This window comes from Diplotaxodon limnothrissa, linkage group LG5, assembly GCF_057381915.1.
Source record: "Diplotaxodon limnothrissa isolate DT_005_m linkage group LG5, D_limnothrissa_male_GT1.1, whole genome shotgun sequence".
Taxonomy (NCBI): domain Eukaryota; kingdom Metazoa; phylum Chordata; class Actinopteri; order Cichliformes; family Cichlidae; genus Diplotaxodon; species Diplotaxodon limnothrissa.
The window spans coordinates 1319155-1346998 of record NC_140600.1 but is presented as its reverse complement, the minus strand read 5'-3'; the positions used below and the strand labels follow the sequence as shown (position 1 = coordinate 1346998).

Here is a 27844-nt window from a genome sequence, read left to right as displayed (position 1 = left end):
GTTGATTTTGAGCGGAGAAGTAATTTATTTATAAACTGACGCAAGGGCGCTAAATCTAAAATAAACCGTGAATAAAATGTGAAAATACATAAATACTTTTGGTGAAGCAGCTGCACGTATGAACGGTTCGAGAAATTTGACCTTAACACAATAAACTTGCTACGTTAGCGTTAGAGAGCGTTAAATAGAAAGTACAGAGGAAAATGACTTGCTAGCACAGCCGGTCGGGCTACATTTTAGCTAGCTAGCTAGCTAACCGTAGTAAGAGTGTTGTTTTTCTGGCGTTACCCTGCAAATACTGTTAGTGGTAGTTTGTCGTCTTTTATTAACCCTTCCGTTGTTACGTTGTGGACTCATGGACTTACAACTATGTTCAACAGGGTTATGAGAGAACGCTAGCATTAGCTGGCTACCTGGAGGTTGCTCAAGAAACAAGCCACGGCCAGCGATAACTCCGGCTAGCCGACAGTTTTAGCATTCCTGTTTCCACTTTAGTTAACTTGAGTCTTTTGGGGGTTTTTTCGTGTCGTATGTGTGGCAGAGGTTAACGTTACTCCATAGAATTATGGCGCCTCGCGTACAGCTGGAGAAAGCGGCTTGGCGTTGGGTGGAAACTGTGAAACCAGAAGAAATCAGGCAGGAGCATATAGAGCTAGCATATCGAATCAACCTCCCGGCCTGCAAAAGAGGTGCCTGCAGGTACAGTATCAACATTTCTAAACAATGTTTGTTGTGATAGCGCATGTTAGTGAAAATACCCCATTTGTTGAACTACATTATATTCAGATTAGTTAAAGGCTTAATGGTCGGCTGTTCCCTCGCTTGCGGACAAGCATCAAGTCTGTGGAGCAGTTTTATAGACTGTAGGAAAGCTAATGAAGACCCACTCTCGAATTTGACATTGCACAACTTAGCTCAGCCTAGCACACAGACACTTTGCTAGTGTCTTGTTAAGGTCCGCACTGTTTGCTATGGTTGCGCTACAAAAACCATTATTGGTCTCACCCCGTGGCCCCTACCTGGATACAAATATATCTATATTATTGCTAATATATGTGTAATATATCTATATCGTGGCTAAAGCGCTTCTGGATGGATGCAAACTGCATTTCGTTGCCTTGTACCTGTGACATGTGCAATGACAATAAAGTTGAATTCTATTCTAAATGTGTGGGTGGCTGTGTTTGTCAGCTGTGCGTTGTTTAAGAGCAATGTAGCCAAAGTGTGAACCAGTAAAGTTAATAGTATTCATTTGCTTTTCCAGGAGGAACTGCAAAGGGAATCCCAACTGCCTGGTTGGTATTGGTGAACAGGCATGGCTTGGAGAAATTGATGAAAGTGCTTTTCACAGTATCGATGACCCAAATTCAGAACGTCGAGAAAAGGTACTGCAAATGATTTTCTCACATGGCCTTTTTTTGGCTGCCTTGCTTGATGATTGACAGTCCAAGTCCTGGCCACATGTAGAAACAGTATATGTAAAGATAAGGTTATGTCTCTCTGTCTGTCTCTGCCCCTTTCTAGAACACATTTGTTGGGTTGACCAACCTTGGTGCAACATGTTACGTCAACACATTTCTGCAAGTATGGTTCCACAACCTGGAGCTGCGTAGGAGTCTCTATCAGTGCCAAAATTCAAGAGCAGAGGAACATGACACTGAGTCTGGTATAAGTCAAAACTAAATCCTGGGCTGCTTCTGTGTTTTTATTTGTTTTCCAAGTAAACTCGGCAGGTTTTAGCCAGATTTGGAAAGGTGTTGTTGCTTGTTGTACATATAAATAACATAGTACACACGTCGGTATGCAGTAGTTGGCACTTGTTCTTGTGCTTTCATAGATTCCTACTGATACTGGTGGCTGTAGCTCAGGTGGTAGAGCAGGCAGGTCACCTACTAACTGGAAGGTTGGTGGTTCGATCGATCCCAGTCTGTTCCAGTCTGCATGCCAAATATCCTTGGGCGAGATACTACCCCCATGTTGTTCTCCGATGCGTCCATCAGAGTATTAATGTTGTGCGAACGTTAGTTAGAAAGCACTTAGTAACCTATTAGGGAAAAGTGCTTGTGTGATTGGGTGAATGAACAAGTTGTGTAAAGCACTTTGAGTGCTCAGAGTAGAAAAATGCTGTATAAGAACCAGTCCATTTCCCATACTGGTTCCTACCCAAAGTACAAACACAGGGTTGGTTGTTAGATTCTAAATTGGCCGTGTGTGTGATGCAAAAGTGTCCAGAATCAAGCTGTTTGTGAATGTATGAGTAAATGTAACTTTTCTTGTAAAGCACCTGGGTCTTCTACCAATCCCAGTGTTGGAGGATCAATCCCTGGTCCTGCAGTCCTGGTTTCTCTGGTCTGTGTGGTCTGTATCTCGGTCCTTGGGCGAGATACTGAACCCTGAGTTGCCCCAGTTGCACCTCGCGGTGTGAGTGTGTGACAAAAAGACTGATCATTACATGCACCATCACTTCACGGAACAACCAAAACGGAGGAGAATACAGTCATCTCACTCACATTCAGTCTGATGGATGCATTGGAGAGCAGCTTGGGGTATTTGGCAAGCGCACAGCAAAATTCAAACTTTCTTGTGTGAAATGTGAAAGGCCCAATGCTCTGCTGGACTAGTACTCATTTCTACTGTTTTGAATGTATTTTCAAGTAACTGACATAATTTGCTTAAAGCAAAAGTTGACTTTTTATGTTAGCTACTGTGACAGTGCATATACAGTATACTGTGAAGGCTTATCCTCTGTCTATTTCAGATTACGAGCCCCAGTCCATCTGTGAGCATCTACAGTATCTGTTCGCTCTCCTGCAGAATAGCAACAGAAAGTACATCGACCCTTCAGGGCTAGTGAAAGCACTTGGTCTGGACACAGGACAGCAACAGGTACATTCAGTCCCATTTATCTATGTGTCCAAGGAGCCAGGCAAAATGATCTCACAATATCTTTTGAGACAATCTGAAGTTCTTTGTTGCACACTGCTTTTGTTTCAGTCCAGTCTTTGTACCTGAACATTTTCAAAGGAATGTTTGTTAAGCCACTAAACACTGATCTGTGAATCACTCGAGCATTAAAAAGCACACGTAACTTACAGGATGAATCGCTGTTCTGTACACATAACAGAAACTTGGCAAAACTGTATTTTTAGCCATTTTGTTACTAGAAGCCACAGTTGGTTCCCATAAGAGGCATGTACAAATTACATTATAATTGAATAATATCAACACTTAGCAGTAAATCAGGAAGAAAAACCCAGATATAGTCAATTATTGTGCTGTACTTTATGTTTTTAGGTGTTTGGGGTTTTTTAAGGTTTTTTTGTTTTCAAGGTAAGTCACCTCGAGAACTGTGGGCTGTATTACAAAGTCAGGTCAACCAGTGTGCGGCCTGGATTAACTCCCTAACACTGCCAAACTGGATAAACAGTCAAATGAAGCTAGTTATCAGCTAGTTAACCGAAGGTTTCCCCTGTGTGTGGCGTTGACATCATGTGACCAATCTAAAACAGCTACTTCATGGGTCATTGGAGGCTTCCTCCACAGAAAATGTGTCACCTACTCCAGTCAGACATTTTCAGAGAACCGAGGTCACAAAATACAATACTGCTGCAACAAAGCGCGTGCAATTAATGCTGCAGAAAGTGGCTGTTCTGTTGATTTAGCAGACAAAATGGTCAGATAAACATTTTAATTCCAGTGAACTAGTTCATGGCCGAGTGTGTATTTTGGTGCTGCTGTTGGCTGCTCATGGCTGCACATCTGAGCTCCACACTTTAAACTGGATCCATTCAAACATTAAAGCGCACTGTTCCATAGATGTGGCCATCGCGTTGGTTTGTTGCAGGTCAAAGTGAAATGAATTTTACTCGTTGAACATTCTTAGTGGGTGTTCTGTGTTTCAGTAGCTGCAGCTCTAGCAGTGCAAAAACGACGAGCAGCCGATTACAAACACGTATACAAATGACACTCAGAGAAAATTTGCCTAAGAGTTGAGAATGTGTTGAAGAATAAAGGTGCTCATAGCAAATATTGGCTTTCAAGCTTGTTAGGAACGTGCACACACTCTGCTTTTTGTCCTACTGACTTCAGAGCCTTTATTTTCAGGATGCCCAGGAGTTCTCGAAGCTGTTCCTGTCCCTGCTGGAGGACACACTGTCCAAACAGAAGAACCCGAACCTGCGGAACGTCATTCAGCAGCAGTTCTGTGGACAGTTCTCCTATGTTACTGTGTAAGGCTTCTTATTACTTACACTTGTTTCAATAGAGTACTGCTGTGTGTGGATTTGTTTTTCACATGTGACATAGTACTAACACGTGTAAATGCTCACCTCAGAGCTCTGCTGTCAAAGCCTGACGCAGATGGAGCTCTGTCTGTGAAGCTGAAGCTCTAAGTGCTTAACGTTTGGAGAACATGTTCTTAGAACATGTTTAGTGTCAGTACAGAACATTACATCACGTTACATTGGTTGGTAGAAACTCAGCATACATACACTTCTTTGCTGAAGATTAAGTTTTCCATCAGTCTGTATCCCTGCTAACCCTTACAGAACTGTAGTTTGAACCCCAACTGTGAGTGAGTTGTTGGGCCTTGGCTCATAAGAACGGTATACAATGGCTTTTCTGACTTTGATACAAAACTACACAGTGATTTGGACACGGCACATTTGTGTGTCAGGCTGGTTCCTGTCAGAATGCAGTGATGAGGAAGACAGGAAGGTCTCCTGTTCCACACAGATGTGCTGCTTGTTTATGTTTACAGTTCTTGGAAAATAGTTCTTTATCTTATGTTTCTGCCGTTTGCTACATAGGAGGGGTTTCACAGGTGTGGCTTAGTGTGTGTGCATATTTATTTCATATTAGAGTTAGCATTTGGACTGCAACATGAATCATTCAAATGTGCTGAGTAGGGATGGGGATTGATGAGATTTTCACGATTCCGATTCCATTTTCGATTCTGTTTAACGATTCGATTCTTTATCGATTCTCTTTAAAAAAGGAGAACACTTGGAACTGTGTTTTATATCTTCTCTTTGAACAAGATAGAAATTTAGGAGTAACATGGCCTTACAAACCCAACACTGAGAGCTTCAGAGATCCAGCCTACGGCTCTTCAATGGGGTGTCACAGGGTCCCCAGGAAAAAATATTGTAAATGTAAAATAATAAAATAAATATTCTCCTGTAGCAATAACAAAGTGTAACATAAATTATTCTGTAACAATTACACAAGAATATCCAGTAATGTCCCTGCCTACAATTAAACACATTCACTTACTGAAAATCATGTGCTGTGGCAAACGGGTGCAAACCTTTGACCACAAACTGAGTCACTGCTCGGTGACGTTCGTCTATCCTGGCCTGAAAGGAGACGCTGCCGGCAGACTGCAGCGAGAACTGCCAGCATCTGAGCCAGACTCTGTCTGTCTCATCATGGTCACTAAATTCACAGTAATGGCAGGTCTGTAATAAGGCAGATCGCGCTAACATAATATGCACTGTTAGTTGATTATTTACCTGCCGCATTAACGGGAGAGGACGTGCAAACGTTACCGCTGCTGCAGGTTGAGATTCACGAGTCTGGAGCGGAATTAAAAACACGACATTCATTTAAGGTCATCGCGTGTTTTGTGAGCAAATGCTTTTGCATATTCGTAGTGTTTCCTCCCTTAAATGAAATATCTACTTTGCAAGTATTGCAAGTTGCCCTGTTGTCATCCGTTCTCGTAAAGTGTAACCAAACTTTTGAGCGTTTGAGCCGCCGTGTTTCCTGCCAGGTAAATGACGCTCCGCAACGTGGTGACGTCATTCGGGGCGACTGGAATCGATAAGGGAATCGTTTGCAAAAATGGCAAACGATTCCAAGGAACTGAAACAGTGGGAACCGGTTCTTGTTGAGAACCGGGTTTCGATACCCATCCCTAGTGCTCAGCAGTTTTATGGTTTTGGTTTGAAGAAGAATGGGATGCTTAGTAAGTATTAAAAAAAACTGAAAAACTTCAGGACTTTCCCCCCAAACTTTAAAACATTCATCTCAAAAATGACCCAGCTGGCGTTTTTGAGAGTGCATAAAGCAGAGGTGGAAATCTGTTGTTTTGGCTGTTCATCAGGTGTAACCAGTGTGGACGATCATCTGCTCTTCCATCGCGGTTTTACGAGCTAGAGCTGAACATCCAGGGCCACAAGAGCCTGACTGAGTGTGTCACCGAGTTCTTAAAGGTATCTGTCATTCAGCTACACGCAGTTTGTAGATGACATTAGTGAATTAGTTTATTTCAAATCAGAATCAGTCACATGTTAGCATATATTAGATCTGTCCAGTTTGAATTGAATTGCCTTTTAAATGCTCTGACTTTATTTTCCTTGCTCCTCACTCTGCAGGAGGAGAAGCTGGATGGGGAAAACCGCTACTTCTGTGAGACGTGTCAGAGTAAGCAGAATGCCACCCGAAGGATCAAGCTGCACAGCCTTCCTCCAACCCTCAACCTGCAGCTCATGCGCTTTGTCTTCGATAGGTCAGCCATCACTCTGCATTTCTCTGATCTGTAATTTTTATGGTGGTTTCATTTAAATGGGGGCAGGATATCAACTAAATATTAATATTACATAAAAGTAATCAATTGATTTGGATGTCATTGAATGAATTAAGTACTTAATCTCCTACAACCCAGCTAGAATAGAAGGCAGCAAAGAAGTGGGTAAAGAGAAGCACGGTCGTGGAGTGCACTCGCCAGCCTAAAGAACTCAGTCCTATAGACGATCTGTGATCTGAAGCTTTGAGTTGACAAGGGGCAGCCAAGAAACCTAAAGGATTTAGAGTTTCTATAAAGAGAAGGCTGAGGAAAATGTTTGTGTGCTGGATCGCAACAAATGAAAACTTAAGTTTGGTAGATCCTGATCACATTATGCTTTAACAAGTAGGATTATCCATGAAATGCTGAACACAGTTTCACAGGCCGGCCCACTCTTCCACGTTACATCTGTTATGTGTTTTAAACCAAGATGGCACTCACTCATCTTGAGACTTCAGAGTCGAATGGATGATGCTGGAGTAGCTGTGTTCACCTTTTGTACTGTCTCAACTAGAGCTGGGCGATATGAGATTTTTTCATATCACGATATGTTTTTTTCATTTCAGGCGATAACGATATCTATCACGATATAAGCCAAATAACTATATTTGTAAGATTTAAATGTGCCGTTGCTCACAAGTAAAATGTGAAATAATCAGAATCAGAATCAGAATCAGAATGGGTTTATTGCCAGATGTTGAGGTTTACAACATTAGGAAATTGCAGCTTGTTTTTATTTAAATATTTATTTCCCATAATAAGTTCAACAGGGTAGATGTACTTAAGGAACATGAGACTTTTTCAGATAAATAAAGGCAAATATTGCAAACTACACAAAAGGCAGCCGCTAAAGCGTTTAAGTTTCAAAATAGAACAAACAAAACAGACTAAACTGTCAATTCCACTTAGAAACAAAATATTAATTCTAAAAATAAATCTTAGTTTGTTTTACAGAAGAACAGACAAAACTGACTAACTTTTGTCAATATCAAATAAACTGAGAACTAAAAGGAAATTCTCAATCTCTCCTTGTTGTATAGCTGAGCTTTTCAAACAGTTTTAACAGTTACTTTAGTCTGACAAAAGCCGAATGACGAATTAGCGCTTCCAGTCAGAGACTGAGGCTACGTCCACACGTACACGGGTATTTTTGAAAACGGAGATTTTCCGTTTTCGTTTTAAAAAATAATCCCGTCCACACATAAAGGCAGAAATGAAGGAAAACGCTGCTATGAACATGCCAAAGCAGCAGGTGGCGCTAGATTCCTAACCGTGCAGAAATGTTGGCCAATCAGAAGTCTAGAAGCCTCGGTGGGAAAAAGTAAACAAAGCTGGGGCATAGAAGCAGAACCGAGTCGTATGTGTGGAGGGACAGTAACTGTGTGTATATGTAAGCATTTAAACACTGCAGAGAGTAGAATTAACAGTAACAGTATTGTAGAAATTCATTTCACCGAAACAATAACGTGGCGCACAGTGTGACGCATGCACCAGTTTATTGTATTTCCAGACTTGCTTTCGGCACAATTTACAGTGCACGCTACTCTGTTTTTTGTCAGACTTGAAATAGCCGAAATACCTTCACACTACGGAGCTTCTATGGCTCTTCCGTTCGACAATCTCTCCGGCATTGGAACCATCATCTGTTTTCTCTTCGGTCACGCTCGGTTGATTTTTCTAGTCGGCACACTCATTTCCTCCATTACCCGCTGGCTCCATTACCCGCTGGCTGCTTCCCAAACAAACACACGTGCGGCTTGGCACTTGTGCTGTACGTAACAAGTCACGCGACGTGACGCTGCGGCTGTGATTGGTTCGGCTCTGCGCTACTTAATTTGGATTGGCTGACCTTTTTTTTTTTTTTTTTTTTTTTTTGAGGACAAGAGCGGCGAGGTCTATCGCGATAGCTTAATTTCTCTATCGAGTAAAAGTTATATCGCGATACATATCGTTATCGTTCTATCGCCCAGCTCTAGTCTCAACTAAAATACATAGCAGTATTAAAATTAATCTTTTTTTTAAATCTCTTAAAGTCACTTTTTTAAGGAAACTAGCTGGAATTAATTAATTAAACTATTTATGTCATTGGTTTCTTCTGCCTTGAGGTCAGACATGTGTTTTCTCCTCCAGACAAACAGGCCACAAGAAGAAGCTCAACTCTTTCATCAGCTTTCCAGAGCAGTTGGACATGGGGCCTTTCCTAGAAGAAAAGCAAGGTATGAGCAGTTTCTCCGTGTGCCACAGAAAGTAGCCGCACCGATTCAACAGCTTGCACTGGCTTGTGGCAGCTATACAACAGGAATGTGGTCCAGCTTATAGATACAACTGTGTCTTGAGGGATTCAGTTACACGTTGACAGCTACATTAGTTCACACCTAGTCATAGCATAGCTCAAATGTGGATTGCACCTATGTATTTGAGGTACCTAAATAAATACATCATCTGTTGTCTGCCAGTTGTTGCACTTTAACAAAGTGACATGTGAAAAAGTTCACTTGCAGCCTGTCTCTAAAGTGGCCCCAGACTCATTGTGTATGTAGACACTGGTAAACTAAAGGGGCCCAGCACAGACCATCTCTGAATCTGGGCTGAGTGATTACATCTCCTGTATGGTTGAGGACGGTCTTACTACCCAGTAACATGAGTTATAATGTTATGTCTCCGTCTCGCCAGATGAGAAATGTGTCTATGAACTGAGCGCAGTGCTGATTCATCGGGGAATCAGTGCCTACTCCGGCCACTACATCGCCCACGTGAAAGATGCTCGTACTGGCGACTGGTACAAATTCAACGATGAGGAAATTGAAAAGATGGAAGGCAAAAAGCTACAGCTTGGTATTGAGGAGGACATTGGTACGTAGTAAGTAGCATGGAAATGGGGGCACTTCAGTAGTACCTTTGTGAAATCCCCATGTAACGTTGTGTTATTGTTGCCAAATATTATTTCTAATGTATAATGTTCTTCCATCCGTCCATTTTCTTCTGCTTACATGGGTCTGGGCAGAGAAGCCCAGACCTAACCACCTTCTCCAGCTTGTCTGGGGGAGCACCGTGGCATTCCTCGGTAAGCGATTATATCTTACCGAGATTATATATATATATATAAGAGATTATATCTCTCCAGCGTGTCCTGGATCTGCCTCGTGGTCTCCTCCCAGTGGGACATGTCTGAAACACTTCACCCAGGAGGCATCCTTTTGGTGTGGAGCAGTAGCTGCTCTACTCTGAGCCCTTTTGGATGGCCAAACTCCTGACTCTGTCCCTAAGGGAGAGGCCAGACACCCTTCAGAGGAAGCTCATTTCTGCTTTTTGTATCCACAATCTCGTTCTTCCAGCCACAGCTCATGACCACAGCTGAGGGTAGGGACATAGATCGACCTTTTACACTCAGCTCTCTCTTTATTGTGACGAGCCAGTAGAGCATCTGCATCACTGCAGCTGCAGCACCAGTCTGTCGATCTCCCACTCCTCTCTCCCTGTACTTGTGAACAAGACCGCGCGATACTTAAACTCCTCCACTTGGGGCAGCAACTCATGTCTGACACAGAGTGGGCACTCCACCCTTTTGAGGAGCCTCTATCAATCTTGGAGGTGCCGATTCTCATTCCCGCCGCTTCACACTCGGCTGTGAGCCGCTCCAGTGCGAGCCAGAGGCCATTATGAAAAAAATCCTTGACAAATATTTTTAGTGCTGTCAGCGTTAATGTGACTAACGCAGTTAACAGTTAACCCAACCCATCTGGAGCGCACACTGAGTCAAAATCCCTGAAAAGTCTCTGTCAACGCATTTCAGACAGTTGGTCCAAAGTTTGTTCATTCTGCGCTCCAGATGGGTTGAGCGCGTTAAAAACTTTAATCATGATGACGGCATTAACGCTGACAGCCCTAACTTTGGAGGGAAATTAGTTTGTCCAGGTGTGGACTTCTGTCTTGTAGACGCCCAAATCAGTCCGTGCATGATTACATTCAAAAGGTCTGCGCATGCGTGAATGTATCGCTCATCATCGATTATTGGACTGACGATTGTCGGTTGGAAAGTTTTTACATATCGCCCCACTCTAGTCCAGTGATCTGTGACCAGGAAGATAACAGAACCTGGGATGCTCCTGTGTCCGAGGTTCAACTAGGGGAGGGAGTCTCCTTTCCAGCATCCTGGCATAGACTTGCACGGGAGGCTGAGGAGAATGATCCCCCCTATAGCTGAAGCTTCTGGTCCCCCTTCTTAAAGATGGGAACCACCACGCAGGTCTGCCAATCCAAATGTACCGCCCCTTATCTCCACGCAACATTGTGGAGTTGTCAGCCAAGACAGTCCTATAACATCCAGCGCCTTAAGGAGCTCAGGGTGAACGTCATCCAGCCCAGGAACTCTGTTAAACTTGTTTAACAGTGACCTCGCCCCCGGAGATAGTCAAATCGTCCCTCTCGTCCCCAGACTCTGCTTCCACTACAGAAGACATGTCAGTCGGATTAAAGAGCTCCTCGATGTATTCCTTCCACTGCCCAAGAATATCCTCAGTTGAAGCCAGCAGAGCTCCACCCACTCTATACACAATGTGGGTTGAGCACCACTCCTGAGTCGCCTGATGGTTTCCCAGAAACTCTTCAAGGCAGTCAAAGTGTTTTTTCCATGCCCTCTGCGCCACCCAGTGCCACTGCGCCCAGCCGGGCCCATGGCACTGGCCTCCGGGTACCCCAGGCCTGGCTTCAGGGCGGGGCCCCAGACAGAGTGAGCTGTTCACTAGAGTTGTCACTTATAGGGGTGTATAATGTTCTTTACTATTAAAAATGTAAACACAAGGTTCCTAACAACAGTGGACCAGCTTTTTTGTTTGTTTGTTTGTTTTGCAAATGTATTGTCAATTTTACCACCTGAGGGACGTATACACTTTCTTATAGTTGTTTTTCTTCTTTACTCCACTTGTTTCCTAGCTGAGACGGTAAAATCCCAGACAAAAAAACCAAAGTGCAGTAAAGGCTATCACTGCTCCAGAAATGCATACATGCTGGTGTATAAGGTCCAGCAGGAGGAAAGCTCAGGTCCAATCAGGACTAATGTGGAGGTGCCAGGTGTGTCGATTTTGAATTGATTTTTGCATGACCTCTACAATTGGTAAAAACAAATGGAGACCTCTGGGTGATGCATGTCTGATTGTCTTTTCTCTTTTCTGACCAACAGCCTTTCTTCAGAGGTTGGTAGACCAAGACAACCATAAGTTTGAGGAATGGTGCAGTGAGATGACTGACATGAGAAAACAGAGTGTGGATAAGGGCAAGGCTAAGCATGAAGAGGTGAAGGAGCTCTACAAGCTTTTACCCGCAAGAGACGGTCGGTAAAATCATGCCTTAATCATCCACAGTCCACTTAACAGAAACACTTAGAGTGTGCACATGTTTGTTACAGTTCAAAGTATTCTTACATGCACACAGTGTAAACTCTACTTCGTCAGGCTGTTGAGGTATATTATTGGCTCCTCGAGCATCTTCATCCTCTGAAACAACACGATGGAGTCACAAAAAACCATACCACCTTTAGTCTCTGGTGCCACTGTTGGACATATTCCAGCTCTACTGTGTCAGACTGCAGCTGTCAGTATTAGTCTTTATGTTCTGTGTCTATTGCCTAGAAGGTCAACAAAGAAACTCAAGCAGGTGGAGAACTTGTGCTGTGCTGCTAAACAAGGTTTGCTCTTGATAGCTGCAGTCCAAGGCAGTGGAACTGCCTGATTATTTTTGCATTCTTGTTACACAGTGCATGTGACGTGTGAATAATTATTTATGCGTACATGCACACACACAAACACGGCCATGTCAGGCCACGAATAGGATGTGATTTGTTGATCTCACAGTTATTAGTACAACAGATTCCCTCCCTGTACTGTTAAGACACACATGTCTTGGGATATAGCAATGGGTGGTCTGGACGTTGGCATGCTTTATGCGATGGAGCCAATGCAGCGGGCTGTGATCCAAACACAGTGTGAAAGGGTGGCCCAGCAGGTAATAACAGAGTCAACCACCCACCAGCTTGTCAGCACTCCTTTTCAGTCGTGCTGTCCCAGGGTTCCTACTCTGACAGCTTCTGGCTGATTTAACCGGGCGGTCCCACCCCCTCCCCACCCTCAGGAGCAAAACTGCCTACGGCGCTCTATTTGAGGTGTCAGTCTGCAGAATAAAAGGGAAGGAAAAGTTAGGAGTGTGGAGCAGGGGCTTCCCACAGAGAGCCTTCTTCCCCTGCACAAATGCCACCTGGCACCGCTCTGTCCACTGGACCAGATCTGTGGCATCCTTTCGGGTGAGACTGGGGGCTGGTCTGGTCCGTGAAGTTCAGCACGAACCAGCAGTTGTAATCAGCCAGGAACCGTCTCACCTCTTTTTAGGTCTTGTGACATGGTCAGGATGCGACAGTTGTTGTTTTCGCACCTGTGGGTACAACTGCACACCTCCCAAGTGGTTACCCCAGATACTGTACCTTCTTCCATTCAACTTCAAAACTTCTTCGGGTTGCTGGTGAGCCCCGCCTGCCTCAAGTACTCCAGGACTGTGGGCACCTGCTGTACATGCTCCCCCCAGGTGTCACTATGGATGTTAATGTCATTCGCATAGGCAGAATATGCAGCGAGCGGTCCATGAGACGTTGGAAGAAGCCTGGCCTCCAAACAAGCCGAATGGAAGTGTGACAAACTGGCCCAGGAGCTTGTTGAGCCGGGGCATGGGATAAGCGTGCGACTCTTCTATCACTCCTATCTTCAGCATTTCAGTTAATTCCTTCTGAACAATTTAACTGTTATGTTCAGGCAGCCTGTAGGGTTATGAACACACCTTCACACCAGGGCACGTTACAGAATACTGCTCTATGAAACTGGCATATCTGGGCATGGGGGAGAATATATCTGCAAAACACTGTTGCAATGAAAAACACATCCGCTATCTGATCATCACAATGGAGGGAGGAGGTAATGGTGGAAATTGGCATCTCCGGCTCCAGGGCTGGCAAAACAGAACATCTCCCCCACCTTCGTCCCTGGGCACTGTTGACGAACGTCTCCTGGTCGCCCGCACCTGCGACATTCCTGCCCCGATGTACGTGCAGCTCCCGGTGAGTGGGGTCCAGTGTCTGTAGCCGCTGAGACCAATAAAGAAACAGCAGAGAGAGACGGGGTATTCTGTGCAGGCAGTGGTGACCACAGTGGTGTTATCTCCCGGAGCCACCTCCTTGGCACTGGATCCTGACGATGTCCTGCCACCTGTTGTGGCTCCCTAACCGATTGTCTCGCCCGTTACCACGATGTTCCAGTTGGCTGGTCGACATCAGTGGACGCACTCCAATGTGTCTGCCAGGAGTAGGGCTGCTCAATTAATCGAATTTTAATCACGATTACGATCTGGGCTTTCAACGATCATTAAAAATGACTGAGCCGATTATTAGCCCCTCCCTCATTTATCCGCGACACCTTAAAGGCCGGTCCGTGAAAATATTGTCGGGCATAAACCGGTCCGTGGCGCAAAAAAGGTTGGAGACCGCTGATTAAGAGGACCCGAGGGAAGCTCGGAAAGCTAAGCAGAAGTTATTTGGAGAGTGACTGCCGTTGGTTGAAAAGAGAGGTAAAAAAACTTCAGTGGTGTTGCACACTATTTTATATTATTTTTTTAAAGTCATTGTTAACCCTTTAAAGCCGGTCAGAGCAGCACGCTCCGTGTTGCGTAACTATTTTTAAATCCCTGTAGAATCTGAACCGTGTAAGCTAGCGCAATAATTTGTTTTGCATATGAAACCGGAGGAGTTGTACTTACATCTGATGCCATCAGCTTGTCCTCGGTCACGGTTTCCTTCCACATATAGCTTTGCAAAAACTGCATAAAAAGCTCTTGCAGGAACAAAAACACAATATTCCAGAAACAGGCTTTGCCGTTCCATCAGCTGTTCGTAACACTTCCCACAGTGAAATGATGCACCTGCTGTTTTCTTTGCAAATTTGCATCATAGGATTGTTTTTTGTTTTTCCTGCAGTATATAAAAATTGCTGTATCTCCAAAATAAAACTATGAAGACACTCAAAATAAATTTCCTGTGGTGGGAAACTATTTTTTGCAACTTTATTGTATTTAAAGTTTTGAGGGATAAACCTCTTAAACTTCTCCAAGTAGAAATATATGTAAACAAAACAAAAGCGATTTTCAATTTTTTTTGTAGTTTATTGCACTTTTTTGCAATTTATGTAATTACTATGGACTTAATGCATACATATTATTAAAATATGGGCTATAACAGTTGTATTGATGTATAGCAACTTGAAATGCTCCCACAAATGGCACTACAGCATGTAAAAAAATAATATAAGCTCTGGTGGACTTGGTTCTATAGTAGGTCTTAAAGGGTTAAATAAATATCGTCAAATAATCGTGATCTCAATTTCAGTGAAAATAATCGTGATTATCATTTTTGCCATAATCGAGCAGCCCTAGCCAGGAGCCCCTCCATGAACTGCTCAAGCACAGTCCAACTGCCTAGCTTGCCAAGTCGTGCAGCCACCTGGAATAGGCCGGTTCCTCCGGCCACATTAGCGCCTTCCGGAAGCATCAATGGTGGTCCTCTGGGAAGAGCCACAGCCAATCCACTATTGCTCATTGGACGTCTTAGAAGCTGACTTTCGCCGCTGCGGATAGGCTGAGAGCCAAGGCTTGGGCTTTCCCAAAAGGAGTGACAGCAGCCGCAGGACCCACTCCACCTCGGGCTACTAACACACCTCCACTGTGACTCAACAAACCAGAACGCCTGGGGGTCACCCCCCTCCCTGATCCAGTAGAGTCCCACCGGAGCCAGGGGGAGCAGCAGCGGTGCCAAAGGAGGCAGGCCAAGCAGCTAGCCTCTGCAGAAACTGCGTCCAGGATTGGTAAATGGTAAATGGCCTGCATTTGTATAGCGCTTTCTCTAGTCCCCCCTAGGGAGGACTAGGCAACCTTCCGATTACAAGGCGAACTCCCAACTCTTGAACCACGATTCAGCCTGGTCTTGCAGCTTCTCCGTTTGCATCTGCCACATCACCACTTGCTCTTGCTGCAACGTTGCTAGGTCCACCACCGTCTGCACCAGTAATAGGACTGGGTGTGCAGGCTGTGTTCCCACATGCCTGCCTGGGTTTTGGCACCACTGAGACACATGTGTTCTGGGACCCCAGCATCACACACATACAGTCAGGTTTACAGGCCAGTGATCATTTATTTGCAAAGGTGATCTCTGGTGATCTCTTGCAACTTTCCAGCTGCAACGGTGCCAGCCTGCCTTCCCTGGCACTGTGCCTCTGAGCCTGTCGGTTTTTGGTTTTGTTTGTTTACGAAACTGAAAGAGTAATTTTGCATGTGTAACATGATAATGTTAACACATGTATGTCTGGGATAAGGTACAGGGAACCTGCTGTTACCACAATAGAAGCCTGGATTTTTCTCCTTATGGTTGTGTCCCTCTGCTTTCTCTGTGTACAGGTGAGCCGTATGAGTTTATCCCCCTTGACTGGCTTAAGAAGTGGCTTGATGACTCCACTGCCACTAAAGAAATTGACAGCTCCCGCTTCTTGTGTTCTCATGACAAACTTCACCCAGACAAAGTGGGAGACTCCAGGAAGGTTTCCATGCAAGCTGCACAACTCCTGTATGAACGCTATGGTGGAGGGCCTAGACTGAATGGTTAGACTTTTCAAATCATGAGCTTCTGCACCCGTCATAGTTTCATTTCTTCAAGTTACACATCCATCGTTGTCATATTTAACCATGTCAGACTAATGACAAAGTGAACTAAGAGTTTCAAATTACACTCAAAATGATCTTGTTTCAGCACAAACTGTGTCATTGCAACACATTTACCACTGGTAAGGATGACAAGTGCAGACAGCTGTCAGATTCACCTGTTCACTTTGAAAAAGGTTTATTAAATGTGTTTTAACAGTTTTTGATAGGGTGTGCCTGAGAATGCAGCAAACCGATAACATTTGTTTAAAAAAGTTTGTTAGAATAGAATTCAACTTTATTGTCATTGCACATGCACAGGTACAGGGCAACGAAATGCAGTTTGCATCCATCCAGAAGTGCTTTAGTGATATAGATATATTACAATATATATTAGCAATAATATAGATATGTGAGTATATTACAGAAATGGGTCTATTATGGTATGTTATAATGTACACGGTATGAAGTATGTTGTGAATATTCTATAACTATAAGTATGTACAGGCTGTAGTGAGTACAAGATATGAACAGGATATAAATATGAAAAACTATACAGAATATGAAATAAATAACTTTACAGAATCTGAGATATACAGCTATACAGAAATGGGAACTATGCAAGTTGTAGGGTTAAATATCATTGAATGTGCAGAATGATTATTTACACAGAGCTATACAGTAGTGCAGTTATTGCAGAGGTCAGTAACCTCACGAGTATGCTAGAATATGAAAATACTGCAGATTAGCTCTGTCTATAGTGTATGTTCCGTACAACAGTATAGGTCACTTTGTGTGTTTGTTTAGAGTCGTCTTTGTGCAGAGAGTGTGTTAGCCAACGATGCAGAGTGCTTCGGCTGAAGAACCAGCTCAGTGAAGATTACAAGGAAATCTCAAACCTGGTGAAGCGCACATTCAGGTAAGCACACTCTGGCTAAGCGTAGGTTGGCGAATCAATGTCCTGACTTAAGTCCATATAAAAGTACATTTTATTGCACTGTGTATCAGTGGTGCAGGTTTCTGGGTAGGCAAAGCATCTCTGCGGAGCTGGAGGCAACTGGCTTTGGAACAGCTGGAGGAGGATGAACATGAAACCGCACACAACAACAGCCAGACCAATGGACAGGGACCACACACCAACAACAGTAAAGGTTCCAATAACCCTTACAATTGTATTTTTTCTTCTGCCCTCCACTTCCATTATTGTGTTTTTGTACCTGTCAGCCAAGCTGAAAATAACAGACATTTACTGTGTTTCATTCAGTCATCATTTGCAGATTTGCTGCACATAATATTCCTCATATTAATTACATAATAAGTATTGATTTTGACCTGATTCTGATGCTTGTCCTGTTTTTGTTTTCCCTAAAGAGACCTCCCCAGGGTTGTTGAGGCATTCTTTTGTTTACTTGTTCATAAAATCTTTTTCAAGTGGCCAGAAAAGCCAATAACATTCATAGATTTTTGTTCACAACTGTAGACAGACTCTTGAATATACTCAAAGGCCATTTTATTAGGTACATCTGTTCAGCTGCTTGTTGACACAAATGTGTAATCAGCCAGTTCCTTGGCAGACACTCGTGGATTTAGCCATGTGGACGTGGCCGAGACAACCTGCTGACGTGCAAACCAAACATCAGAATGAGGGAGAAAGATGAATTTACTTTGAGCGTGGCATGTGCACAGGGGCTAGCCACGCTGTTCTGAGTATTTCAGAAAAAGAGAAGCTTTTATTGTAACCAGCAAAGTGTCCAGTGACTATGTGTGTGCACCAGTCATGCTTTGCATGTGCAGCCACGTTTGGCATCTGCGACCATGGTTTTGGATATGAACATTACCTGTTTGTTTGCAGAGTTCAGCTCAGAGCTGTCGGAGTGCACTGAGGATGAGATGAAGACTTTTAATGAAGATATCGCCTGCAGTCACGGTATTTGCCACCATCAGCAGTAATTATTAGATATGCAGATGTTTTAAACACTTTAAAAACAAAACAACGTTCGCTGTTATGGCTGTGCTAACATCCATAATATAATTCTTATGTGCCTACTGTGTAGGGGGTCTGAGTATTCTGGAAACTGAACGGAAGTTGGTGTCGCCTGAAGTTTGGACCAAGTTTCGGGAATACTTCCCCAAAGCCCCAGAATTCACCCAGGACCAAGAGGCCTGTCAGCAGTGCCTGGTTAGTGCACAGCAGTGCGTCACACTGATCCCCTGTGCCGTCACTGCAGCTACATTATGTTTGAAGTATATTTTCTTTAAGCCTGCATCACAATTTGTCAGACACAGTTCATGTTGTGTAGATGGATGGTTCATTAACCTCCTCAGACCCGAACTCTTCCACGGCAGCATTTTAAATTTCTCTTTGATATCTGGGCTGATTGGGACCTGATGAATGTAAAAACAAAGAATTACCTGATTTTTGTTTCTAAAAAATGAGAGCCACATATGAGGCTATTCATGTAAAATTTCAACAGAACAGTAGCAGTTTAACGTCCTCGTAAGTGGATATCAGGCCCTTGCAGAGCAAACTTGAGCATGTTGGTCTAAATAACCCAAAATGTGACGTCCACATATACGCAGGTCCTAGGAGGTTACACATGAACATTTGTTTACAGTAAATGAAATGGTTTGGTGTTACTAATCCACACAGCTCCAGATGAAACTGGCATTGATGTGACCCTTAAATTCAAATCAGCTGGACAGCCTTCATGATTAATGCACAGAAATACTGATGGTTTCCACCAGTGTATTGGTATTCTATATTCAATACGGCAGCATGGTGGCACAGTGGTTCGAGTCTTTGTGTGTGGAGTTTGCCGGTTCTCCCCGTGTCTCTGTGGGTTCTCTCCGGGTACTCCGGCTTCCTCCCACAGTCCAAAGACGTGGAGTTAGTGGGATAGGTTGAGTGGTAACTCTAACTGTGAGTGCGAGTGGTTGCCTGTCTCTGGGTGTTGGCCCTGCGACAGACTGGTGACCTGTCCAAGGTGTACCCTGCCTCTCACCCCAGGACAGCTGGGATAGGCTCCCCAACAGCCCCTGGAAAAGAATGGATGGATATATTCAATACGTATGATATAATCATATTGAAAAATGAATATGTTGTCCCTCTGATGATAACCACAGCTGACAAACTTCCGTCTGTTAATATTGAGCTACAAATGAATAGAGCTTGGTATCACATTCAATTTCTAGATTTGATTCCATTTAGACTCAGTCAGTCAGAAATATTTCTGATCACTTATCAGTACAGCTTCATATTTTTACATCTACGTATAAACCAAAGCTGACACTGTGAGAGCGTCACAGCAGGCGCCTCTGTGTCAAAGTATCGAGGGTAAAACACAGAAGCAGGAAGCAGATTTGCCTGGCCTTTTATAGCACATAACCTTAAAAATATTCTGCATTCGATCAAAAACTGAAGAAAACCAGGAATCAGCACCTGAACATTAGCTGATGCTGCTGAAGCAGAGCAAAGTTACAGAGGTTTGATTGCAGACACGGGTAAGTGTCTTGCAATTTGTGATCATTTTAAAAAGTTTAGATCTCTTCGTTATTGAACAACAGAAATGAGGCTTTAGTGTGAGAGGTCAGTTTTGAAAAGAAAAAGACAACGGCAGACTGGTGTGTAATAAGCAAGCGAACAATGCAGAAAACAGAGTTGAAACTGGTCTCTGAGCACAGAGCTGTGCAGGAAGTGTGATTTTATCATGGTGGAAACAAAACAGGCAAAGTCAGAGTCATGATGATGTTGTGTAACGGGACGCGCAGTTTCTGTTGCTGCTGGTTTAGTCGGTCTCGCTCAGAGTGATGAAACCTGCAGCGTCAGCTGTCGGCTTTCAGCCCGACGCCGTGCCTGTGTGCCATCCACACTCTGAGTTTACGTCTTTGTGTGGAACTCGTGTACCTGCTCTCATTTACTGTTTCAGCTGTTTGGAGGTTGTTGAAATAGTTTTGTGAGCTTTAAGCTGAGAATCTGGCAAAATACATTTTTATTCACTAATCATTTGAGGATTTAATGAATTGATATCACTTTATTAGTGTGAATGCTTGAAAAGCACAGTGTTGTTCTTCTACATCTGTATTATTGCCACAAAGGCATCCACACTATTGAGTTCCTGTTTCTCTTTATTATTCTGGTTGCTTGCGCACGTTTTACTCCCTCAGCTTTGGTGCTATTTACACCGTTCAAATTCTGCTCTTTCTGCTATGACTTTTGGTGCTCCGCACTTCTATGCTTTTTGAGATATTGAATTTTTTATGCAATATTTTTTGCCCGTTTCTTCCACATTATCCATGGGGTGACTGATTTTGCTTGCCGGGATGAGCTGTGTTTTAGCTCAGTGAGATGAGCAGCCGTTCTCAGACTGGGAGGCCCGGGTTCAAATCCCACTTAAGGCAACAATTTTTTCAGTTATCAGTTCAACTTATTTAACTCTTATCCACCCCAGCACCTTTGCCTTCACCCCTTTTCAGCACAAATCCCATCTTTTTCAGGTGTTTTCAGCAGAAACCTTTTTTCAGCAGAAATTCTGCTGATTCACCTCTTTTCTGCAGAATTTTTAGCCCTTTTGCCTCTTATCAGCACAACTTCCAACAACTTCTGCTAATTTCAGAAGCATTGTCAGTCTCTCAGTGAGATGAGTAACGGTCTTGAGATCAGAAGGGCCAGGTTCGAATCCTGCTCCTGGCAACATGTGTTTTCACCTCTTTTTAGTACAAATTTCAGCTTCTTTACCCGTTTTCAGTAGAATTTTTTTGCTTTTCACCACTTTTCAGCAAAAATTTCTGCTTCTGCACCTTTTTTATAGCAGAATTTTCGGTTTCTTCACCACCATACAACTTTTTGCAACTTTTTAAAAATCTTTTTCAGCTTTTTTTCAGCAGACAGCTTCAGCGTTGAGGCATCCACACAGCATTTTCGCAGGAAATGAACATTTTTCTAGTTGTGTGGATGCTTCAAAGGCATCCACAGTTTCTTCAGAAAATGCACTTTCTAGTTCAAACTGAAATACATTTTTAAACCCACCCCTACAAATGAACATGGACCTCTGCACCATTACCAGGCGGTGGTAGATGTGCCATTTGGTCAGCTGAGGAACTGAAAGATTTGTTTTCTCTTTCCAGACGATGGAGCAGGAGGAAAAGGACAATGAGGCCGTCAGTAAGATGATGGCCCTAGACCAGAAGAACCAGCTGCTCAACCTCTTCCATGAGAAAAATCGACCAGCGCTCACCAAATGGCCTCAGGTAAGCCGAGCAGCGCGTACTCAACACCAATCCCTCTTCATATGAGTAATACTGTTTGAATGATGATGACAGAAGGTAAATACAGACGCTGTTTTCTGGTTTGTGTACCCAGGGCACAGATGTGCTTTATGTAGTTCCTCTGTTTTTTGTGGATGAGTGGAGAAAATTTATCAGGTATGTTTGTTTTGACAGTAAAGTGATTATATGATGATACAGTTTGACTGTATGCACCATTCACAGCTGATTTTGAATCCTTGCCATTCTGCAGTTTCACTTTTACTTTCTGTTTTTCTCTCTTCTGTGTGTTTTACACAGGAGACCTACGAAATCCTCCCCCGTGTCCAATGTTAGCAACACGTTGCTGCTCTGTCCACACGGAGGCTTCATGTTCACCTACGACTCGCTCATTAACGGAGAGGCACAACAGTGAGTTCTGCCTACATGTCCCAAAGTTGTCCTGTGTCTTGCTTTTAAATTTGGGTGTGTGTCGTTCTTACCGAGGTGTTCATTGCATTACCTTCCCAGCAGTATATTCATGGCCAAAGTGTGTTGTGGTTTTTCTGTTTGGAAACGTCCGTGAGCTCCACACGATCAGCACTTTGATTGGCAGTCGAGATCAAAGAAGTTTTAGATTGTCTCTGCAGGATGGCCAATTAGAAGTCAGCATGCAGCTAACGAATCATAATGCTTGGTTAATGGCTCAGGCCTTACCCTGCTGCCATTCTTCAGCTGTTGGGCTGTTTGTTTTTCATGGTGTGTTGACAAAAATGATTTTGTTGGTTGTTTCGCACAGTGTAGCTCTGCTGTGGCCAAGCGAATGGGATGTGATCAGCAGACTCTTCATCGTGGACCAGCCAATCTCCATCCACTGCTTGAAACGGACTACACCAAGTGGCTCCACCACCCAGTACACCACTCAACCTGGTAAAAGTCCAAAGTGGGGTGAAGTATGTGGAGAAGAGGGTCGAGCAAATTGAAGAGAAGAATTAAATTCCACTGTAATTTTTCTAATGATCATATAGAGCTGTGGATACTGCATGTGGACAAACATCTGAGGTAGAGCTGGGCGATAGAACGATAACGATATGTATCGCGATATAACTTTTACTCGATAGAGAAATTAAGCTATCGCGATAGACCTCGCCGCTCTTGTCCTCAAAAAAAAAAAAAAAAAAGGTCAGCCGATCCAAATTAAGTAGCGCAGAGCCGAACCAATCACAGCCGCAGCGTCACGTCGCGTGACTTGTTACGTACAGCACAAGTGCCAAGCCGCACGTGTGTTTGTTTGGGAAGCAGCCAGCGGGTAATGGAGCCAGCGGGTAATGGAGGAAATGAGTGTGCCGACTAGAAAAATCAACCGAGCGTGACCGAAGAGAAAACAGATGATGGTTCCAACGCCGGAGAGATTGTCGAACGGAAGAGCCATAGAAGTTCCGTAGTGTGAAGGTATTTCGGCTATTTCAAGTCTGACAAAAAACAGAGTAGCTGCACTGTAAATTGTGCCGAAAGCAAGTCTGGAAATACAATAAACTGGTGCATGCGTCACACTGTGCACCACGTTATTGTTTCAGTGAAATGAATTTCTACAATACTGTTACTGTTAATTCTACTCTCTGCAGTGTTTAAATGCTTACATATACACAGTTACTGTCCCTCCACACATACGACTCGGTTCTGCTTCTATGCCCCAGCTTTGTTTACTTTTTCCCACCGAGGCTTCTAGACTTCTGATTGGCCAACATTTCTGCACGGTTAGGAATCTAGCGCCACCTGCTGCTTTGGCATGTTCATAGCAGCGTTTTCCTTCATTTCTGCCTTTATGTGTGGACGGGATTATTTTTTAAAACGAAAATGGAAAATCTCCGTTTTCAAAAATACCCGTGTACGTGTGGACGTAGCCTCAGTCTCTGACTGGAAGCGCTAATTCGTCATTCGGCTTTTGTCAGACTAAAGTAACTGTTAAAACTGTTTGAAAAGCTCAGCTATACAACAAGGAGAGATTGAGAATTTCCTTTTAGTTCTCAGTTTATTTGATATTGACAAAAGTTAGTCAGTTTTGTCTGTTCTTCTGTAAAACAAACTAAGATTTATTTTTAGAATTTATATTTTGTTTCTAAGTGGAATTGACAGTTTAGTCTGTTTCATTTGTTCTATTTTGAAACTTAAACGCTTTAGCGGCTGCCTTTTGTGTAGTTTGCAATATTTGCCTTTATTTATCTGAAAAAGTCTCATGTTCCTTAAGTACATCTACCCTGTTGAACTTATTATGGGAAATAAATATTTAAATAAAAACAAGCTGCTGATTATTTCACATTTTACTTGTGAGCAACGGCACATTTAAATCTTACAAATATAGTTATTTGGCTTATATCGTGATAGATATCGTTATCGCCTGAAATGAAAAAAACATATCGTGATATGAAAAAATCTCATATCGCCCAGCTCTAGCCTGAGGTTTTCACAAACTGTGGATGCGTTACTCCAGATGCCCGATCTTTATCCAAGTTATCACATATTAGGTCACAAAAACGTGCATGAAAATGAGATCATTGAGGCAGTTTCATGTACAGAGTGCACCTCACATCTGGTTCATTCCACAGCACCTTAAATAAGGCAGGGCAGGCTATAATACAGGAACAGTTTAACCAGCTCATTCAGCTAAAGGACCAGTGAGCACTCGTGGTTGTCTGCCCGTCCAAAAATCACGACCCAAACTGTGCTGAAGGTCACATTGGTTGGTTCGTAGGCACAGTTCACCCGTGAGCCCGATCAGATACTTCATCAGTGATGCTCTGGCTTTTGTCCTCGATTTATTTCAAATGGATGTGTTTGTGTGCAGATCTGTGTTGGGAATGCAGAGAGAGCTTCCTTTTCCAGCAGCAGAGGGACCTCAGAGAGTATACCCAAGCCACCATCTATATACGCAAAGTTATTGAAGACAAAAGAGTAAAGACCTTTTACCTCAAACGTGACACTTTTCACAGCTGCTGCGCTGACTGTGTCTAACAGCCTCTCCTGTCACATTTATTTACCTGTGCGTAGATGATAAAGGAGGCTGCTCCAGAGCTGAGCGTCAGCAGCTCTGAAGCAGAGGAGGAGAAGGAAGAACATCCCAAACTGGATGGTGAGAAAGACCCCGACTTCAGCCAGGTAACCACACAAGCACCACGCGTCTGCAAGAGAAAGGTCTCAGTAATTACATTCAGTGGCAGGACGTCTCGGCTCAACAACGAGCGATGTCGTCAAAGCTGTCAGCAGAGAAAGGCTACAGCAGGTTCTCTGCACTAACACGACTGAGAAATATGAATGAACCCAGACAAAAATATCTCATTATAGTGCAAGTCTGCTAAGCAGCTACAAGAAATGTCTGAGTAATGATGCTGCTGCTAAATCTAGGAGTTTGTTTTTACAGTCACTTCTGCTGTGACGGCTCTAAAACCTCACGTGACCTTGAAGAAACCCATTTAGTTTGCTAGTCCTTTGCTAGCAGCACGCACAGATGTCCCTGAGTCTTTTGGGGGGGGTTTCCCCTAAGACTTGTATCTTTGACTCAAATTCATCATCTGTTACAAATGAAGACTTTGTTTCTTTCAGTCACAGGACGGTGCAAAACGGCTAAAGTTGAGTGACAGCAGTGTGTCCACAGCTGCTGCTGGTGTTGTGACCAACGTGGCCAAACCAGGTGGAATCAGGAGGAGCACCCGACACAGGAAACTCCGAGGAGAGAAAGCGCTCATCGTTTCAGCTAATCAGACTCTGAAAGAGCTGAAAATACAAGTGAGGAATTCAGATTATTGAACACAAAGTAGTGAGTGGGCCAGTTTGACCAGACTAAATCCACTGTGCCTGTCATTGTCCAGATCATGCACGCCTTCTCTGTGGCTCCATTTGACCAAAATCTCTTCATTGATGGAAAAAGTCTGACAGATGACTCAGCCACACTGGGTAGCCTGGGAATCATCCCGGAGAGCATCATCTGTCTGAAGGTACACATCACAGTTTCCTCATCCTGACACAACAATCGCTAGAACGATAATCTGACGTCTACAGTGGGATCCCGTACGTTTTCCTTTTCCTCCAAATATGTTCTGTTGTTTGGCTGCAGGCTGATGAGCCAATAGCAGATTACGCTGCAATGGATGATGTCTATCAAGGTAAGTAGGCCTGTGTTTGCTTCCACTATAGCTGGATTAAAAGAAGGACTGCTTTCTTAAATTGGCTGTTCCTCTTTGTTCACAGTGAGAATGCCTGAGGAGGGATTTAAAGGTGAGCATGTTTTACTTCAAACATAATAGTGGTGGGTCACAGTGTAGGGCACAGAGCCACTGCAGCTGGGATATGGAGCAGGTGAAGGAAAAAAGTGAAATACGTTAGTTGGAATGACACCAGTAAACTCTTTCTTACTAACAAGCCCAAATGTTGGGAATAGGAACCACACGTGGGCTGTCCCAAGTTCTTTGTGTCTGAAACAGGCTGTATATACGCCCTCTGTCTAATAGCTGCAGGAGAGCCACAGGTAGTGCTGGCTGTAGGTCAGGGGTGGGCAACTCCAGGCCTGGAGCGCCGGTGTCCTGCAGGTTTGAGATCTCACCCTGGGTCAGCACACCTGAAGCACATGATTAGTTCATCACCAGGCCTCTGGAGAACTTCAGGACATGTTGAGGAGGTCAGGGACACGTCTAAAACCTGCAGGACACCGGCCCTCCAGGCCTGGAGTTGGACACCCCTGCACTGACTGGATCCCTGGCTGCTCCAGTCTGCATGCCAAAGTATCCTTGGATACTGAACCAGCTGATCGGAGTATGAATGTGTGTGAATGCATAAGCGCTGCTGCTGTATAACGAGAGACGACGTGTTTGTTTTCTAATGATGAGCGCTGTTACAATCCCAGCCTAACCCAGCGTGTTATTAAAGACAGGCCTACCCGCCTCAGCAGGCAGCCAGTGTCCTTGTTTTCCCAGTCCCATCCACAAGTTGGCAGCAGCAGAAAGCATAAAGTCAAGTCTAATGAGCTTGGAAAGCTCGTTGAAGACGAGAAGCTTCCTCAGAACTGAAGAAGCTTCTCGGATGAGATCTTAAAAACGTCTTTGAGAAACTTAAAGAAGTCCAGACGCTTTTCTCTCCAAGCTCCTTGGACTATGAGGACGTGGACGACTGAGATCCTTCACAGACATAAACCCAAGGACTCACAAACAGCTGGTGTTAGGGCTGTGCAATGTGACCAAACTCTCATATAAGACATTTCTCATCCTGATAACCACACGTCACAAAGTAGTGCTTTCACTGTAAACTCTGTGATCTCGACCTGTGTGAAGTGTTTCCAGCTGGGGGTCGAGTGTGTTGGCCCACGCATGAAGCTAACATGTTTAGATGTGAGTGTTTATTACACGGCGTGCTGCGGGGGAAAGCCTGTTCTAACGTTTGAGTCTGAGCTTTATTTGGAGCAGCTGACGGCTCTTTCTCGTACTGTCACGTGATTCTTGTGGGGGCGGTAGAAGAGAAAGAAATATTGCCATAAACTGTATTTTGCCACGATCGATGTTTTCATCCGGTGTAGTTCATCATATCACTCGTCATACAGACCTGTGACACAGCGTGTGACCGGACAGTGTTTGTATTTCTTTCTAATCACTGTGACCTCCTCTAGGCACCGGGCTGCTCGGCCACTGAGGACAGCTGTTTGTAGCTGTGCTTGAACTGGAACGATGACGGATGGAAAGTTTAAAAAAGCTTGAATATGTTGTGTCCATATAAATAAGCTCTTAAATTTGTTCTGTACTTTGTTTTTCTACCTTTTGAGTAGGCTTTCTTTGATAAAACTGTGACTATGTTGCAAAGTTCCTCTACATGAGGTTGTCTGGCCTGTGATACGAACGTTTGTAAAGAAAGCAGGTTGGAGACGCTGCACTCTGAGACCTGGCTTCAGCTCAGATCTGCTGTGGGTCAAGAAAATGTTTTATTTTTCAATCTTTTAAATTATGACAGAAGACAAATTGAAGATGATGCTCTTTCTTTCTGTTGTGTGTAAGCTTATCTTGTAACTGCAGTGTTTTCAGGTTTGTCAGAAGAATGCACTAGTTACTGTTAATTATTGCAAATATACTGGCTCATAAATCTTAGAACATGTATTACCTCCACACAGTCATTTTATATATACATATATAAATGTATATGTATGTGTATATATAAGCATATGTGTGTGTTTGTACACACACACTCGATGTGGCATTTGCAGTTACATAGCTACAAAGTATGGAAATCATACGCTGGAGAGAATGAAATGGTGAGAAACAAATGTAAGCAGTG

The 27844-nt window shown here is 43.7% G+C and overlaps 1 protein-coding gene across 4 annotated transcripts; it reads left to right on the top strand.

The window, feature by feature from the left end:
- Window positions 1–6: 6 nt before the first annotated feature.
- usp48 (ubiquitin specific peptidase 48) lies at window positions 7–27674 on the top strand. 4 transcript variants are annotated; one of them, XM_085352947.1, is made up of 27 exons: window positions 7–699; window positions 1265–1385; window positions 1525–1666; window positions 2759–2886; window positions 4105–4229; window positions 6107–6215; window positions 6378–6511; window positions 8699–8784; window positions 9242–9421; window positions 11501–11638; window positions 11748–11897; window positions 16052–16252; window positions 17099–17210; window positions 17300–17436; window positions 18144–18218; window positions 18346–18470; window positions 21416–21538; window positions 21651–21712; window positions 21854–21964; window positions 22332–22462; window positions 24378–24484; window positions 24581–24688; window positions 25133–25315; window positions 25399–25524; window positions 25644–25692; window positions 25778–25804; window positions 27186–27674. In XM_085352947.1, exons 1-27 carry the CDS (start codon window positions 566–568, stop codon window positions 27206–27208), a joined length of 3147 nt encoding a protein of 1048 aa, XP_085209073.1. In that variant the 5' UTR covers window positions 7–565; the 3' UTR covers window positions 27209–27674. The 4 variants fall into 4 exon arrangements, 3 of the variants coding, with proteins under 3 accessions (XP_085209073.1, XP_085209072.1, XP_085209071.1); XM_085352946.1 differs by having other exon boundaries at window positions 17300–17442; XM_085352945.1 differs by having other exon boundaries at window positions 17300–17442; window positions 25778–27674.
- The last annotated feature ends 170 nt before the right edge of the window (window positions 27675–27844 follow it).

What these genes read in the sequence shown, in the direction of transcription:
- usp48 (XM_085352945.1), top strand. Translation starts at nt 566, where the DNA reads ATGGCGCCTCGCGTACAGCTGGAGAAAGCGGCTTGGCGTTGGGTGGAA. An exon ending in GGAACATGACACTGAGTCTG is followed by an intron (nt 1,667 to 2,758) that starts GTATAAGTCAAA and finishes TGTCTATTTCAG; the next exon opens with ATTACGAGCCCCAGTCCATC. An exon ending in GACTAATGTGGAGGTGCCAG is followed by an intron (nt 11,639 to 11,747) that starts GTGTGTCGATTT and finishes TCTGACCAACAG; the next exon opens with CCTTTCTTCAGAGGTTGGTA.